The sequence below is a fragment of the Puma concolor genome, chromosome E4 (assembly GCF_028749965.1).
Source record: "Puma concolor isolate L17-30 chromosome E4, mPumCon1.1.hap2, whole genome shotgun sequence".
Classification (NCBI taxonomy): domain Eukaryota; kingdom Metazoa; phylum Chordata; class Mammalia; order Carnivora; family Felidae; genus Puma; species Puma concolor.
The window spans coordinates 26,751,580-26,768,258 of record NC_141683.1 but is presented as its reverse complement, the minus strand read 5'-3'; the positions used below and the strand labels follow the sequence as shown (position 1 = coordinate 26,768,258).

Genomic DNA, 16,679 nt, shown 5'->3' with positions numbered 1-16,679 from the left:
TGGCCATGGTGAAGCCAGAACTCCCCATAAAGAGCCCCTGCATGACCATGGAGACACAAATGTGAGAGCACCAGCATTTTTATGTGAGGCAGTCTTTGAACTTCTCCTGTTGCAGAGCACTGGACCCAGCTTGGCTGGGGAACCTTCCAGAGCATCATGATATAATCTGGGATATGGTATGACCAACTTTGACAACGGCGGCCAAGGGGGACAATCGGACTGCATTGACCTGCAAAGCAAGACAGTCCTTGTTGCAGCTGCTGGGCTGTGACCCTGAGCCTCTGTCCAGCTGTCAGTGCCCGAGTCAGGTCAGGGTCTGACAGGAGGGAACAATTCTCCCAGCAGCTGGGGGCAACCCAGGAATGGGAAATCCAGGGTGAGGGCACGCAGAGTCCAGGCCAAGAGGTGGGCAACAAGGTCCAAACTTTAGCCAGAGGGTTCAGAGAGGGACCCAGTCCCGGAGAAAGTCACAGCAAAGAGCAAGCACAGTCTCAGTCTGAGAAGCTTCAGAAAGGACATTTCCAGAGGGTTCTGTCCTCACTAGTGCTGGACAGAAGTAACAATTTTTGCGTATGTTTCCCGAGTCTCCATTTTCCTTAGAAAAGAAATATTTTGTCGTTAGCAAAGAAACAACTTGAAGAAAGTTTGGAACATAGAATGAATGCTCCACATCATGTGTCATCGGGGAAATGCAAATTAAATCAACCATGAGATATCACTCCCTCCCTACTAGAGTAACCTAAATCCAGAATGCTGTCACCAAACCACTAAATGCCAGGTGTGGGGGACGATGTGGAACAAGAGGGACCCTCACTCGCTGCTGGTGGGAATGCAAAATGGTGCAGCCACTTTGGAAGACCGGTGGCGGTTTCTTAGAAGACTGAACCTACTCTTATCATATGATCCAGCAACTGTGCTTCTTGGTATTTACCCAAAGGAGCGGAAATATGCGTCCGTACAAAAACTTCCACGCAGACGTGTATAGCAGACTTAGTCATAATTGCCAAAACTTGGAAGGAACCGAGATGGCCTTTGGTAGGCAAACGGACAAACTGTGGTCCAGCCACCCGATGGAATGTTATTCAGCACTAGAAAGAAATGAGCTGGGAAGCCATGAAAAGGCATGGAGGAAACTCAAACGCGAATTGCTGAGTGGAGATAGCCAAGCTAAGAAGGCTACGTACTGTGTGGTTCCAACTATATGACATTCTGGAAAAGGCAAAACTGTGGAGATGGTGAAAAGGTCAGTGGTTGCCAAGGGGTGCAGCGGGAGTGGGATAAATTGGTGGAGCACAGAGGATTTGGGGGACGGTGAAAACACTCTGCCAGATACCGTCGTGATGGACACATATCATTATACATTTGTTCAAATCCATACAAATCTACAACACCATGAGGGAACTGAAATGTAAACTGTAGACTCTGGGTCTATAGACTTAGTGTAGTTTCCTCATTTATAACAAAAGCACCCCTCTGGTGGGGTGGTGATAACGGGTGAGGCTGTGCATGGGTGGAACAGGGGGGTTATGGGAAATCTCTGTACTTTCCTCTTGATTTTGAACCTAAAACTTCTCTAAAACATAGCCTTAAATAGAATGTAGGGGTTCCTGGGTGGCTCAGTCAGTTAAGCATCCAGCTCTTGGGCTCTTGATTTTGGCTCAGGTCATGATCTCACAGCTCATGAGTTCAAGCCCCATGTTGGGCTCTGTGCTGACAGCATGGAGCCTGCTTGGGATTCTCTGTCTCCCCCCCTCTCTCTCTCTGCCCCTCCCCCACATGCATGCACATGCTCTCAAAATAAATAAATAAACAGTAAAAACATAGAATGTGGAGGAACACATTCACTCATACTTTTCTGAGTTCCCTGCCTCTATTTCTTTATAAGCATGTTTTTAATTGGCATAGCATAGAGAAATGCTCTTTTCCCTTCACATTAAACATAACTCACTTCTCTCCTTTTCACCAAAGCAAGTCAGGCTTGACCACCGGCTCCACTTTCACTGTGATCCCTGCCCCTTCCCCCATCATTCTAGGGGCTTTCCTGTCCCTTTGTCCCTTTCTGTGGTCGCCCCAGCTGATCCCTGCATAGCACAGATACAGCACTCTCATTGGTGGAGGGTTTTTCCAGAACAACCACAGCCCAGGTGGTGAGATAGCCCAGGTGGTGACTGCAGCAGGTGCCCCAGCTTGATCCCCCTGCCCTCAATGTCTCTAATGAGCCAGAAAACAGAGGGAAATTAACTTCACAAAATGCAGATGGCATTCTCACGATTGGGGTCTGTCCTTATTCTTTCTCAAGACATCCTTAATCCCTCCTCCATTTGTTCCCTCATCTTATTCCACACCCGGCAGAATGGACACCAGAAGGATGAAAAAACCTTTGTGCCTACCACCCTTAGGTCATAGCAAAGTGACCACGTCCACACACCACCCCACCTTTAAGAAAAGAAGCAGCTCACAAAAAGCTAAAAACCTAAAGTTTTAGCTGAAATAAGCATCAGCTTTTGCTTTCTGCTTTAAAACAAGTCTGGATTTGCTTGAAAACTTCTAGTTTGGGTTAAAGGCACAGGCTCTGGGGGCGCTTGGGTGGGTTAGTCGGTTTAGCGTCTGACTCTTGATTTTGGCTCAAGTCACGATCTCACAGTTTGAGCCCCTTGTCGGGGTCAGCGCTGACAGCAAGGAGCCTGCTTGGGATTCTTTCTCTCTCCCTCTTTCTCCGCCCTCCCCCACTTGCACGTTCTAAATAAATAAATAAATAAAGGTTATAAAAAAGAGGGTACCTGGGTGGCTCAGTCTGACTTCGGCTCAGGTCATGATCTTGTGGTTTCTAGGTTCAGGCCCTGCGTCAGGCTCTGAGCTGACAGCTTGGAGCCTGGAGCCTGCTTCGAATTCTCTGTCTCCCTCTCTCTCTGTCTCACTCCCACTCGTGCTCTGTCTCTGTCTCTCTCAAAAATAAATAAATATTAAAAAAAAAAACCTTAAAAATAAAAAAGGCAGAGGCTTTGGAGCCATAGCACAGGGGTTTGCATCTGGCTCTTCGGTTTGCCAGCTGGGACCCTGGACAAGGTACTTCGCTCGGTTCTCAGCCTTGGTTTCCTCACAGCCTTGATGTAATGATTCATGCATTTAATAGAAATCAAGTTCTTAGACCAGGGACAGGCACCCAGTAAGCACTACTGTGTTAGCTCTTATTACTTTAATATGAAAATGCATAAAATTACTTTCTCGCTAGGTTACTAAACTTCCCGAATCCCTTGTCTATCCTGATCAGATCCGAGCAAAAGAACGATGATCCCTAGAGATATACCATGTTCTAGAACCCTTCACACAGTACTGATGACCCCATGTTATAGAGCATGGAGGTAGAGAAAAGTTGACCCCAGAGCAGCTCCAGCCCAAATCCCTGCAGCTGGGTGTTCAGTGCCAACCGGCCCTGTTTCCTCCTGCACCCACTGAGGCTGCAACCCTTTTGCCTGGCACCGAAGCCCAGGCCAACCTTGCCTGACCGCGGGTTCTTACCATGGTTTCTGACTGCTCCAGAACACCCTAAGGGTAATCGTGCCTTGACTTATCACTAAGGGAGCCTTCCCCAAAACTGATATTTTGAAACCTCCCTTTCAATGCACCATAGTAAAAGGCAGACTTTCCTTTCTTTTGCAAGGTGGGAGGAGGACTATTTTGAAGGCAGGCCCCTTCTTAGACAATTTTAAGAAAGTGCAAATATGGAATTTGAGGACCTAGATACCAGTTCCCCTAAAACTAGGCCTGTGCACATACTTCTTGAAGTCTTCTGCTACCTACAAGGGTAGATATACTCTGTTTTGTTTTGTTTTTAAAATTTTTTAATGTTTATTTATTTTTGAGAGAAACAGACAGAGTGAGAGTAGGGGAGAGGCAGAGAGAGCGGGAGACACAGAATCTGAAGCAGGCTCCAGGCTCTGAGCTCTCAGCATGAGCCATCAGCACAGAGCCCGATGCAGGGCTCGAACTACAAACCATGAGATGACCTGAGCTGAAGTTGGACACTTAACTGACTGAGCCACCCAGGCACCCCAGATATACTCCATTTTGAAGACTCCTGCTCTCGAGTACAATGCCCTGAATTCAGTAGGCATTTACAACATGTACCTTTATTTGTCTTGAAGAAGAAACAAGAGAATCAAAAGTTCAGACACAAGAAACCCAGGGCAGGTTTGAGGGACAGAAGGCAGTTGGCTGTGGTTGAAGTCACAGGTATAAGCAGAGAGAATCCTAGGAGGCAAGGCTGGAAGACAAGGGGAGGGGGCAAAGTGCTAGGGTCCTGAATGCCACACTAGGGTGTTTGGGCGTCAGTCTTTCCATAGTCGCTGAGGAGTCTTAATTAAAGTAGAAGCAGCAGCTGTGGGATGACTGTAAGAACACTTGGTTAGGAATCAGGAGTCTTGGGTTCGTTTTGCCTTGGTCACTGTGGGACATCAGGGAAGTCCCTCTGAGGCTTCATGTCTTTGGCCAAGTGGCCTAGAAGCAGAGCCTGAGACAGGAATTCAGATGCCTATGACGTGCGTGCGTGGGGGGAGGGCTCTCGGAGGAAGGTAATGTGGGAAGCATGCTGAAGAGGAAGTTGCCAGACTAGGCTGTGTCTCAGGCGACGACCTTGGCCTCATCCACAGATGCTCTGGGTGTAACTCCCACCACAGCAGAGCCCTCCCTGAGGAAGGGGCCGGGCTTTGGAGCCTGCATGAGCTGTTGGCCACCATAACCTGCAGGCCTCTCAGGGAGAGGTGCTCCCGTCAGCGAGAGCTGGCCTCCAGAGGACACAGGCAGGAGCCTTCGTCATTGCTGCCATCATCACGGTGGCGGGGGTGGGTACGCGCGGTTATTTCCAGTATCTACCGTATAAAACAGGCATAACACGCTGACCTCACTGAGGTTGCGGTGGGAGCCAGGAAATAGAAACTCTAAGCTGGGAAGTGACAACAGTGGGGTCGCAGAAGTGTGGCTAAGTGGCTGCAGGGCGGTAGCGTGCCGGGGGGCCAGCCCCGGTCGGTTCACGAGAGCCGACTGCCGAGTCTTTAAGGATCTCGGCAAGCTGGTGGTAAAACACAGCCATTAGGACAAAATTAAATTATGGAAGCTTACGATTAAATGACGGTATTAAACGCAATGGTAAAAAATAATTCAAAACTCATTTTAGTGCTGTGATCTTGAGGTCATTTGCCTCCACTCTATCGGTCCCGTGGAAATATTATGTAACAGTGAGCTACTGCACATCGTTTCTCACCCCCGTGTTCAACGACCGAGTTGGAGAACGCCACAAATCAGGGCTTCTCTTTTTTCTCAGCGAACCAATTATTAAACATTTACCAGCGAGCGCATTGTGGCTTCAGAGCAACTCGTTCTCCCCCAGCCCACAAAAATATGCACACAATGGCCTGTTTAAGAGAAGGTTCTCCCTGCAGCCAGGACAGGGGTGGGTGTTTCTTCTGGGAATTTTAAAGCTGGGTGTTAGCAAGGGAGGAAACACTATGGAGGGAGGTTGGGGTAGGGGGTGGCTCTTCTCCTCTACCAAGCACACACCTTTGCAGGTAGGATCTACCTGGTCGTGACACTTCGTCCCTCTGAAGCCAAAAGAGCTCATGGCCCGTGAAAATTTCTCAGGTGCTTGGAACAGTGTTAAATTATGACCATTTATCAATTCACTGAAAACGCGCTCGTGTGTCTGATAGGGTGTGGTACTGCTTATATGGGCCCCGGCTTCAAAGAGGGGGTGAATGATAAGACTCTTTCCAAGCCGGGAAACCCCTAGCGGGAAGATAGCATTTTCCCCAGCTCCTAACCCTTAAAGAACCGAAGGAGTTAGTCCCTTTGGAGCCCTGAGGAGTAAGATTTAATTATTAAGGCTATTGTATTTATAAAGCCATTGTTATTTAACAGACAAATTCTTTGTTGTAGATGAGTTCTTAGAGAACCCTTGAAAGGACGCCTGCGCAAACACTTATGAAGCTGTGACAAATCTTCTTGTGTTTAGAAGCACACACTATCCCCTCTGTCCAGGCAGATCCACTCTCCTGGGTCCACCTTCCGGAGGAAGTAGGGAGGCGGGAGGCCACCCGTCTAGCACTGAGCTCAGGTGTAAAGCTTGCAGACAGGAAATGCAGATGCTTATTTAAAACATCCTCCTGCTCACCTCCCAGGGGTTCTGTGCTAATAAATTGGCATTAATAAGATAAACTAATTGGGGGTGGCCTGGCTCACAGGCCAGGTTCTCAGCTGCTACCTCCTGGCTCCCGGCGCTGGCTGCCAGAGGGAATTGTGCTGGGGGGGAGCGGCGGGGTGGGGGATGGGGCAGAAACAGAGGAGCCTGGTGTCTGGGGCACAGGGCCCCTGGCTTGCTACAAAGAGCAAGCAAAGCCTCCTCTGCCGTTCCCCAGCCTGCTGAGTCTGGTCCGGTGCAGAAGGAGGCACTCTTAACCACTTGGAGGTGTAGTTCCCTCAGGAGAGTAAAATCGTAGCCCGTAGGCAAAGTAGTCTATTTCAAATGTAAGTGACGAAACACATTCGTTTTCAGGCTGTAAGGACCACCAAACCTCTCTCTCTATTTTTTCCTTTGGTCGGTTTAATTTTTATATATTTGACAATACCTAATCATAATCTATTTCATTCAGACCCTATTTATTCAAGGGGGCGTTCTCTATAGTTGCTAGATCGTCGCACGTCTGCCTTACACTATAAATATCTGTGTGATTCTTTGGCCAGCAAATAGCACAGCACCGCATTGAGGGAGGTCCTCTGAATGACACACACTGAACAGTTTTTTTATTTTAGTTCATTTAAATTTAAATGGTCACATGTGGCTGGTGGCTGCCCTCATTACACAGTACGATCTGTGTTTGTAACAGCTCTGCTTTGATTCGTACATTCATTCACCCATTCAAACAACTATTTACGGAGTTTCAGCCCTGAGCAGTGTGCTGTGCTAGGCTCTGTGGACACAGGATTCCCTGCTCCGAGGAAACTTCCAGTCTAGCAGGGGAGGTACGCTTATAAGGAAACACTGCGTGTTAAGTGCCGGGGAGGAGCACTTTTGGGGGTGCGCTCAGTGTTGCCCGGATGAGAGGCTGGGTCCAGCGGAAGAACGGGGTTTTTCCCAGAGGAGTGACGTTTAGGCTGGATCTTAAAATAGGAGTACACCACAAAAATGAGCGAGAGGGTTCAGGAAGAGAAGTTGTTTAATATCTTACCCGTTTGATCATGATGACACAGATACCTTTTGGGGTTAGCAGTGCCTGGGCACTCTGGAGACCCTCACACAAATAAGTTTGCAAGACAATTGCAAAAGGAAAAGCTTTTTTGACAGGGGTTTTCTGAATGCCAAGATTCCCAGCTGGGGAGGGATTGTGTTCATTCTCCCGTCTGGGGACAAGATCAGGAAGCAACCTGCCGCGAAGATTAGTTCCTAAAGGTCTCTGGAAAACCTGTGTGGCTCAGTTGGTTAAGCGCCCGACTTCTGCTCATGTCATGATCTCATGGTTTGTGAGTCTGAGCCTTGTATCGGGCTTTCTGCTGTCAGCACGGAGCCCGCTTGAGATCCTCCACCACCCCCCTCTCTGCCCTTCCCCCCTCTGAAAAAAAAATAAACATTAAAAAAACGACCCGAGGTTTCATACATTTAGAGAGAGAAAGAGTCTGAACCTGAGGCTGTCTTCTTGCCAGTTGGCTGGCAGGAAGTAGGAGAGAGAAATGTTGTCTGCTTTCCCTACTATTGCTGGTAGACAGGTGCAGAAGAGAATAGCTTCAAAAAATCCTTACCTCCCTGATACATTGATGCAGGTGAAATTTGCCCCAAGTGATCATTGCAGATAGACTGTACAGGGGGAAATATGCCCTGTGTAAAAGCAGGCACCAGAGTGGCTCCACTCGGCCTTGCCCTCAGAGCAGGGACAGGGCTAAGATGTGCCTAAATGCAGTCTGGTTACCTGCTGTTCCAGGGCCTCTCCTCCTCCCCACCTGCCTCCTCGTTCACTGGCCAGTCTACTGGGAATGGATTTTCCCCTGCCTGGGGTAGGAGACTAATTCCATGTACTTGGGAAGGGCTCTGCATCTGGGAGCCAACAGCTTGAATGTGTGTATGTCTTCTCAAGTGATCTCAGAGGCTCAGTTCTGCCCTCAGCACTATTGGGCAGGGGGAGAGGGAGAGAGAGAGAGAGAGAGAGAGAGAGAGAGAGAGAGAGAGAGAGAATCCCAAGCAAGCTCTATGCTCAGCCCAGAGCCTAACAGAGGGCCGGATCTCATGACAGTTAGACCAAATCAAGAGTCGGATGCTTAACCCACTGAGCCACCCAGGTGCCCCTATTTTTTATTTTTTAATTCCAAAGTAGGAAGTGGGAAAGCAGGTGGAAAGATGCTCTCAAGCCTGGAACTGGGTGGGGGCAGAAAAGGCTAGGTACTTAAGAATGTGCTGGATGTGGGGGCAATAAAGGGATTATGGAAACATGAGGTCTCCGTACATGCCACTGTGGAGGACCACCAGCACTGTGGAGTGGCCAAAAGGGAGAAGGATCAAAGCTAGTCTCCTGGTTCCTTCCCTCCTTCCCTTAATTCTGTGTATAAATTGAAATGTGATCTTCCCTCCTGGCCTACAGTGAGCAGAGAGGAGATGCTGGGTAGGAGACAAGGGAAGAGTCTTGTCTATCAGGGATCCTAGCTTCTTGGAGGACCTATAAGAAACTGGGGCTTCTGGTAGCTTCTCCCCTCAGCTTTCTCTGCACTTGCTTTCTTGCCATCTTGTGTCGTGAGGGTCAGAGATTCCTGGGACTTTCTAAAATATGTTCCTTCTATTTTCCCTCTGAGCATGCTACTCAGCTTGCTTTTCTATGTCCTCATTCAACCACCTTGCTATCGCTGAGTGTGGCCATCGCTCTGTTCTTGTTCTTCCTCATGGTGCCAGAATTTCTTCCCTTCGGCACTTGTCCACGGTGGATCAGTGTAAGAGAAGAATGAGCTGGGAAGAGGCCACATGCTGGAGTCTCTGAGATCTTTGAGCAAATCCCAATACACCCCTTACCGTCTTCAAAGTTAGGGAGAAACCCTCAAGACCACCCTCATTTCTGACAGTGATCGCAGGCTTGGGCATCTTCAAGACCATGCTCAGGTTCAATAATTATCTAGTGGGACATACAGAACTCACTGGAAGCTAGAGTCCCCACAGTTATGCTTTATTGCAGCAAAAGGATACAGATTAAAGTCAGCCCAGAGGAGAGGTGCATGGGACAGCATTCAGGAGGGCTCCACTGCGGAGTTTCCAGTTGTCTGCCCCCCGAGATGTGTAGACAGCAGTACATTCCAGGAAAGATGTCTGGCGATATGCACAGAGTGTTGCCAACCAAGGAAGCTCACCCAAGCCTTAGTGTTCAGAGTCTTTACCAAGACTAACCAAGCTACACCCATGTAGCTACACTTAGTTTCTAGCCTCTCTGGAGGCTGAGTTGATACATGCCCAAAGCCCCCACCACAAATCACATTGTTAGCATAGACTGTTGAGTGTGGCCTTAGGCCCCCAGGTAAAGACACTTTCATTAGCATATCCCAAGGGTTCAGAGATGACATCCCAGAAACCAAATGGCTAAGCTAGACTTCCCTTTGGGCAAGGTTAAGCTTTTACCACATCTCATCTGTGTGATGTCGAAATTTTACTAACCTCACTGGGCCTCTATTTCTTTATCAGCAAACTGGAGACAATGACCACCAATCATATTGGGCTTTTGTGAGGACTAAGTGATATGACAGATGTAAAAGGAGAGCTGGTAGATGAAAGGGTTCAACAAAAATTAGGTCCCTCCTGGTTTCCTCCAGGTTCTCATCTCCTAAATCGGCCCAGGGCATCATTCCCTCTTTCCTCTTCTTCCACCCCTTATACCAATTTGCTTTTATTTTTACCCCCAGAAAAGGGTACTACCCTATGTGTTGTTACTAAGCTGTTCTTTTAAAAGGGTGTGTGTGTGTGTGTGTGTGTGTGTGTGTGTTACTTTTTAAAAATGGCTCCATACTTCTCCATTGCACCAGCATACTGGATCATTGCCGTCTGCGTGGGCTGCACAACCTCCCGATGCACATGCATCTTTGTGACTTGTGTTAGTGTTTCTGCAGGCTGCATTCTTGCACCTCTACCCAAAATGCATGAAGCAGCATGTGCAGGAGGGTGGCTTGGAGGGCATAACAGACACTGCTGCAGCCCAGTCCTGTCCCTTGTCTTTCATCATCCCTGCCCGTGCCCAGTGTCCCACTGCATCTGAGATTCAGTGCGTGGGGGCTTTCTCTTGGCCTGAGTCCGGGGTTAGGCAAGGCTTGTGCCATTGCTTGGGAGCAATGAGACGCTGGGGAATGTGAAAGTCATTGGTGACTTACCATTCACCATGAGAGAGGGCACAGCGAGTGGGGTTTCAAGGCCAGGGTCAACAGAGTCCATGCCCGTTAGAGTTTCAGCCAGAACTCAAAAATACAAACCCAGGGAAGAAGAGGAAGCAGGAAGGCCAGATGAATGTCTGGAAAGAAAAAAGCAACCACTGTCTGCCCTTGGCACTGAGTAGCTTTGTTCCTGACACACTAGTAGAACAGCCTGCACCAGATCCAGGCCTGTCTCTGTCCCCAGAGTCCATCACCAGCAGGTGGTGTCCCTCCCCTGGTCAGAACAGGCCAGTGGCTGGGGACACTGAGGCCAAGGAAACACCTGCTTCTATCCTGTCTGGGCATCTGGCAGCCTTGGATGCCCATCAGGCCTGGACTTAATTTCTTTACACTAAGGCCATGAGATATGAGCTCCAGTTCCGTCTCAACCACCGAATCACTGCATGATTTCTATCTGCGTGATCTTCTTGCACGGACTTGGTTTTCTCAGCTGCTAAAAAAATGAAGCAAAGGAAGAGAAAGCTGGGCAGTAACTAACATTTGTGCAGAGCATTTAGTTTACAAAGTGCCTTATCTCCTTGGCACTCACTTTATCCCCACTTTCCATAGGAGGATATATGTCTTAGAGGGGTTAGGTGATCTGACCATGTTCACCCTGCTGGTCGGCCAGGACCTTCTTGGAAAATCCTATGTTTCTTCAACTGACCATACTGGAAGATTCTAACTTTGTAAGTCTAAGATTTTTAGGCCCTGCCCTAAAATAGCAAAACAGTTTTAAGTAGGAGTTTTCAGACACATCTGGGCTTTGAACCGTTACTTGGGCAGGTTACTTGGAGCTTTGGTTTTCTCCTCTCGAATCATAATAAGGCAATATTTATTAAGTGTTTATTTATTTTTTTTTTAATTTTTTTTCAACGTTTATTTATTTTGGGGACAGAGAGAGACAGAGCATGAACGGGCGAGGGGCAGAGAGAGAGGGAGACACAGAATCGGAAACAGGCTCCAGGCTCTGAGCCATCAGCCCAGAGCCTGATGCGGGGCTCGAACTCACGGACCACAAGATCGTGACCTGGCTGAAGTCGGACGCTTAACCGACTGCGCCACCCAGGCGCCCCAATTAAGTGTTTATTATACGACAAACACTGTGCTACATGAACTATTTTGCTTATCCTCACAACACCTCTATGAGGTAATATAATTATCCCTGTTTTACAGATGAAGAAACTGAGGCTTGACGATATCAATAGCTGTGTAGTGGGAATAGAGAAAGAGAGACTGGAACTTGTCAGAAGGCTCTAGAGAGAATCTTCAAGTAGATAAAATTTATAGACTCTCTGAAAGTTCTGAACATATGGATATAGACAATTGATGGAGAATTTAGTGTTGAATTGTAACTGCTGTATGTAAGACAAGTAAACAAAACACGATAATTCTGAAGTCCAGAAAACATAAAAAGTTTGCAGGAAATGAAAAGGTCAGTTGTGAATAGGATTTGAGTAGTCATAATGAACACCTTTTTAAATGATTTTTTAAAAATGTTTATTTATTTTGAGAGAGAGAGAGAAAGAGAAAGCGTGAGCAGGGGAGGGGCAGAGAGAGAGGGAGAGAGAGAATCCCAAACAGGCTCTGCACTGTTGCAGAGCCTGACGTGGGGCTCGAACTCACAAACCCTGAATCATGACTTGAGCTGAAAATCAAGAGTCAGATGCTTAACTGACTGAGCCACAAGTTCTTGGTTTGAGTTGGTTCTCAAACCAAGGACTAGTGATCCACTTTAACAACCCTAAAGTGCAGGCCTCCCTGGCAGCAAATACTTTCACCATCACAGGCCATGCTGAGACAAAGCAGCTGACAGAAATGCTCCCCACTATCTCAAATGAGGCTTTAAGTATCTTTGGGCTGAAGCTCTGCCCAAACAATCTGTGGATGGAAAGGCACCACTTGCTACTGGAGAGGATGATGATGATGAAGGTCCAGATCTCGTGGAGAATTTGGATGAAGCTTCCAAGAATGAAGCACACTGAATGGAGTCAACTTCTGAAGAAGATAAAACTTGGAGAAGTTACTGGGAGCTGCTATTGTATATGATGGCTGCTTTTTACAAATTTTGTTCATGGATCTGATAAAATCTGGATCTCTAATATTTTTTAAGCCCAAGACCCTTGGACACTGCAGCTCTTTTCAGTTTTTGCTTATATACAATTCATTCTTCGCAGCTAATTAAGCTGAAGAAGCCTGGGAATAAAGTTTGAAACAACACTAATAAAGTTCTTTGCCTAGTTAAAAAAGAAAGAAAGAAAGAAAGAAAGAAAGAAAGAAAGAAAGAAATCTCATAGAATAATTCGACTCTGATTCAGCTACATGCTTGTATAGCTTTAATTATATATATATATTTTTTTTTATAAAAAATTTTTTTTTACGTTTATTTATTTGTGAGACAGTGAGAGAGAGAGACAGAGCATGTGCGGGGGAGGGGCAGAGAAAGAGGGAGACACAGAAGCTGAAACAGGCTCCAGGCTCCGAGCTGTCAGCACAGAGCCCGACGCAGGGCTCGAACTCACGGACCGCGAGATCATGACCTGAGCTGAAGTCAGGCGCTCAACCGACTGAGCCACCCAGGCGCCCAACTTTAATTATATTTTTTAAAGAAATAAAAGGAAAATCAGCAAATTGCCCAAGTTGACCCAGATCTGATGTGGTGGAGGTGGCTAGCCAGCTACCTCTAGAGCTGATCCCACAGCCACTATGCAGTACGGCCTATAAAATATCTACCTGCTAGCACTGTAAAAAGCAAGTGACTGATATATACAAGAAATTGAGTGCTTAGAAAAGGAAAATTATCTTCTTTCTCCCACTGAGCCAGCCATGTGGACACTTCCAGTAGGGAAGGTAAGGGGGGATCTTGTCCTAGGTGCAGGCCTGAGGGGCCCTGGTGCTTTGAAGCACCTTCCTCCAAGTTTCCTAAGTGTCCCTCCAGTGCCTGGGACCAACTGGGGTCAGTAGTGTCATCTGGATGGGGCGCCTCAGTTTCCAGATTCTCCCCTTCGGAGAGTTTTCCAACCCTGTACATTCTCTCCCTCTCCACACAGGGGTTGACCAGAAGCCCCAGGTTGGCCAGCCCCCCAGAAGCTCTGGCTGCCCCAGGTCCTCCCAGGGCCTTGTGGTCAGGCCCAGATCCAGGAGGTAGACTACTTCATTCACAGGATTACATGAGGCCAGTCTGCCAGGAGAGTCCTGAGAAACAATTTTGAGTGAAATCAAATTGTGTGTATACACAGGGGCCCTGCAGAAACGTTTGCCCAGGGTCCCTGATGCCCATGGGCAGCTACGCTTTGAGGCCCCACCATTTGGACCTTCCTCCGTTTCCCATTGTCTTTACCCAATAGCTCTGGTTGCAGATCTCAAAGCAGCCAACTGAAGAGTTCAACATTTTGTCAGTTACCTGGAGGATTCCATCTACCATTAGTGGTCACTCATCCTTTCTGCAAGCATTTATGGAGCACCTACTCTGTGCTAGGGCTGGGAAAGCATGGGGAACAGGATGAATTCCTGCTCTCCCACCTCCCACAAGCTGGAGAGGAGACAGGCAGGTAGGTGGGGACAGTGCAGTGAAGGTAGTGACAGGGCAGGAGCCGTGGGAGCAGAAAAGGCAGTTGCATGTGGCCTCGAATGAGACCTCAGAGGGTGTCTGTGGAGGGAACTGTGGTTCAGGTTGGGGGACGGGACTGGAAGCTACCAAAACTAAGGTTTTATGATTCCTCAGTTCAGATCTGTCCACTGTTTCAGGTAATAGCTGTGCTCACATCTCCGCCTGTGTCCGACACATTCTCCCTGTCGGCCCCAGAAGGGACCCGAAGGGATCATCCAATCAACTTTTCATTGTTCGGTGGAGGACAGTGAGGAAGTGCCCTGCCCTTGTGAGAGAATCAGTCGCGGCACCGGGACGAACACTGAGATCTTGGGCCTTCCAGTCATCGGACTTCTTCCACCCTATCTCAAGACTGGGACAGGGCCTGAGCCCCCAGAGGGCAGGACACAATCTCCTATTTTTAAACGACCACGCAACCTCCGCAACCTCCGGAAGGAGTCACAACTTTCTCACGTCCTCAATTCGGGATTCAACAATCCTTCTCTCAACTAACGTCCCTGGAGAGGCTACCACAAGCAAGTCTCCCTGGGAACACAGGCTCTCAGGCCCATTTCCGCCTCCAAGAAGTCAAAGCCCCATGGTGGAGGGGGCATATACAGGACAAAACGTGATACCGTGGGGGCTTCAATTATGATCATTTTCAATGCCAGTGGGCATTTTTTTTTTTTTTTTTTTTTACCGGCACGGGCCCTGCGAATCGCTCCGCGACGCTCCAGGCGGGGCCCCGAGCATCTTGCCTCCTCCTCCGTCCAGGTCCCCGCTCGGCGCGCGAAGGGAGGGGCGCGAGGGCGCGCACGCAGGGTGTCGGGGGCGCGCCGGCCGTCCGGGGACGCGCACGGGCTGGTCTCTGCCCTAATGCGGCGGCTGGCGGCGAGAGGCGCTGCAGGGGACGCGGGGGAAGTGGCGGCGCCGGCGGCGGACAGCACCGACTGCGCCCGGGGCCGGCACCCGAGCCCTCGGAGGTAGGCGAGCGCGGATACCGGAGAGATGGGGGTGGGGTAGAACGGGGGTCATGGAAACCCAGCTAGCGACACCCCCTCGTTCCCGCCCTCCTCTGTCCGTCTCCATCCCCCGACCTGTCCCCATCCCCCTCTGCTCACATCCCCGTCCTTTCTCGTCCCCACACCGTCACCTGCCCTGAATCCATCCTGTTCTGTGGATATCTGCACCCACCCCCGTTCAGCTCCCACCCCCCTGCCCACCCCAACAGCCTTTCTGTCTCATTGGCCGCCTCCCCTCCCCCTTTCTGCATCCTCGACCTCTTTCCCCTTCCCTTCCGTCCCTGCCTCATCCACTGCCCTGCCCTTATACCTGTTTACCTCCACACCCCACTTGGTATGACCCCATCCCGTCCATCTTTCCTACCCCTCGCATCAGCCCCTCTCCTTGGCCTCCCCTGTCTTCGTTCCCACCTCGTACCCGCATCACTCCGGGTTCCTGTCTCTCCATCTGCTCCCTCAGTTTCTATCTTCCCCAGGTCCCCCTGCACACCCTGTCCCAGCCCTTTCCCAGCTGCCTCTTGGTTTCCTCCTGCACCATACATAGTCCCTCTCAAGAACCCCAGCTTCCCCCCTTGGCTGTTAGCTGGCCTGACCCATCACCTTTCTTTCTTGCCTTTCCTGGTGCTGTATGTAGCCCCACAGCTTGTACTGAGCCCCCATCACCTGCCTTGGGGCCCTCCTTCCTGCTTGGGGAGGCCTAGGGCTCTGAAGGCCCGATGTAGTCTCTGTTGCAGAATCCTCTTATAACCCCTTTCTGCATGTTTGACTCAATTCATGGCTTGGGGGTGAAGGATGCTGAGGGTTCGTAGGCCTCTTGTGTTCCTCCTCAGCCACCCTCTTCCCCTGGCTGTTCAGGTTTGTTTCCTAGATGGACTGGGGGGGGGGGGGTGGGGGGAGTGCTAAGCATAGGGAATCTAGGTTGGGCAAGAGGCAGGGTCCAAGGGAATGGCTGAGGGCCTCTTCCAAGTCTTGTTCTGAGCCCTGGGATGGAAAGGCCTGGATGAGGAGCCTCACTGGAGCATTGCAGAATTTTGGATCTTAGAAAGAATTCTTCCTCAGCCTCCAAGTCAGCACTTTGGCATCAGGAGCTGTCATGAGTGTGGCCCATGGGCTGGGCTGAGAGAGGGCGGAGTGCTGAATCACCTAGACTCTGGTCCCCATGGCAGCCCCTCTCCTGCCCTGAGCCAGGTTCTGCTCCTGATTCCTTCCTTGGCATTTGGCACTGTGCTGTGTGTGTGTGTGTGTGTGTGTGTGTGTGTGTGTGTGTTGGACAGAGATGCCTCCTCCCTCGGTCTAGAGGAATGGATGACAAGTGCCCCTTTCCAGCCCGTCTGTTTCCCTGGGATGAGGCCCTGGAATGTCTTATCTACCCTTGGAACTGTGGTGAGCCCTGCTGGGGCCCAAGCAAATCTCCAGCAAGGGCAGACAGGCTTTTGAGACAGGTTGGGCAGGAGTTGAATTGTTTGTTTGGGGCTAGAGAGGGGCAGGTTCAGAAGCCACTGAACTTGAGACATAAGGAGAAGCCCAGGGATAATGTATGGAGAGTGGAAGCCCCTGGGCATAGGGGCCATACCAGCTGTGGGAGTCAGGGGCAGGGAGAAGAAGGAAGGCAGAGACCTATCCTCCCCTCTGGTTTGGGGATGATT

At 49.5% G+C, this 16,679-nt stretch overlaps 1 protein-coding gene and 1 pseudogene across 17 annotated transcripts in view; both read left to right on the top strand.

Moving 5' to 3' along the window:
• Positions 1 to 790: 790 nt before the first annotated feature.
• LOC112857728 (transcription factor BTF3-like) lies at positions 791 to 12,525 on the top strand (annotated as a pseudogene).
• A 2,314-nt stretch (positions 12,526 to 14,839) lies between these two features.
• NFASC (neurofascin) overlaps positions 14,840 to 16,679 on the top strand; it is a 182,065-nt gene continuing 180,225 nt past the window's right edge. For 15 of the 17 annotated variants that reach the window (XM_086693741.1, XM_086693729.1, XM_086693740.1 and 12 more), the window contains exon 1: positions 14,840 to 14,994. In XM_086693741.1, coding sequence (XP_086549867.1) covers positions 14,888 to 14,994 — 107 coding nt within the window. In that variant the 5' untranslated portion in view covers positions 14,840 to 14,887. The remainder of the gene's footprint in view (positions 14,995 to 16,679) is intronic. The other 2 variants (XM_086693742.1, XM_086693738.1) reach the window with 2 other exon arrangements.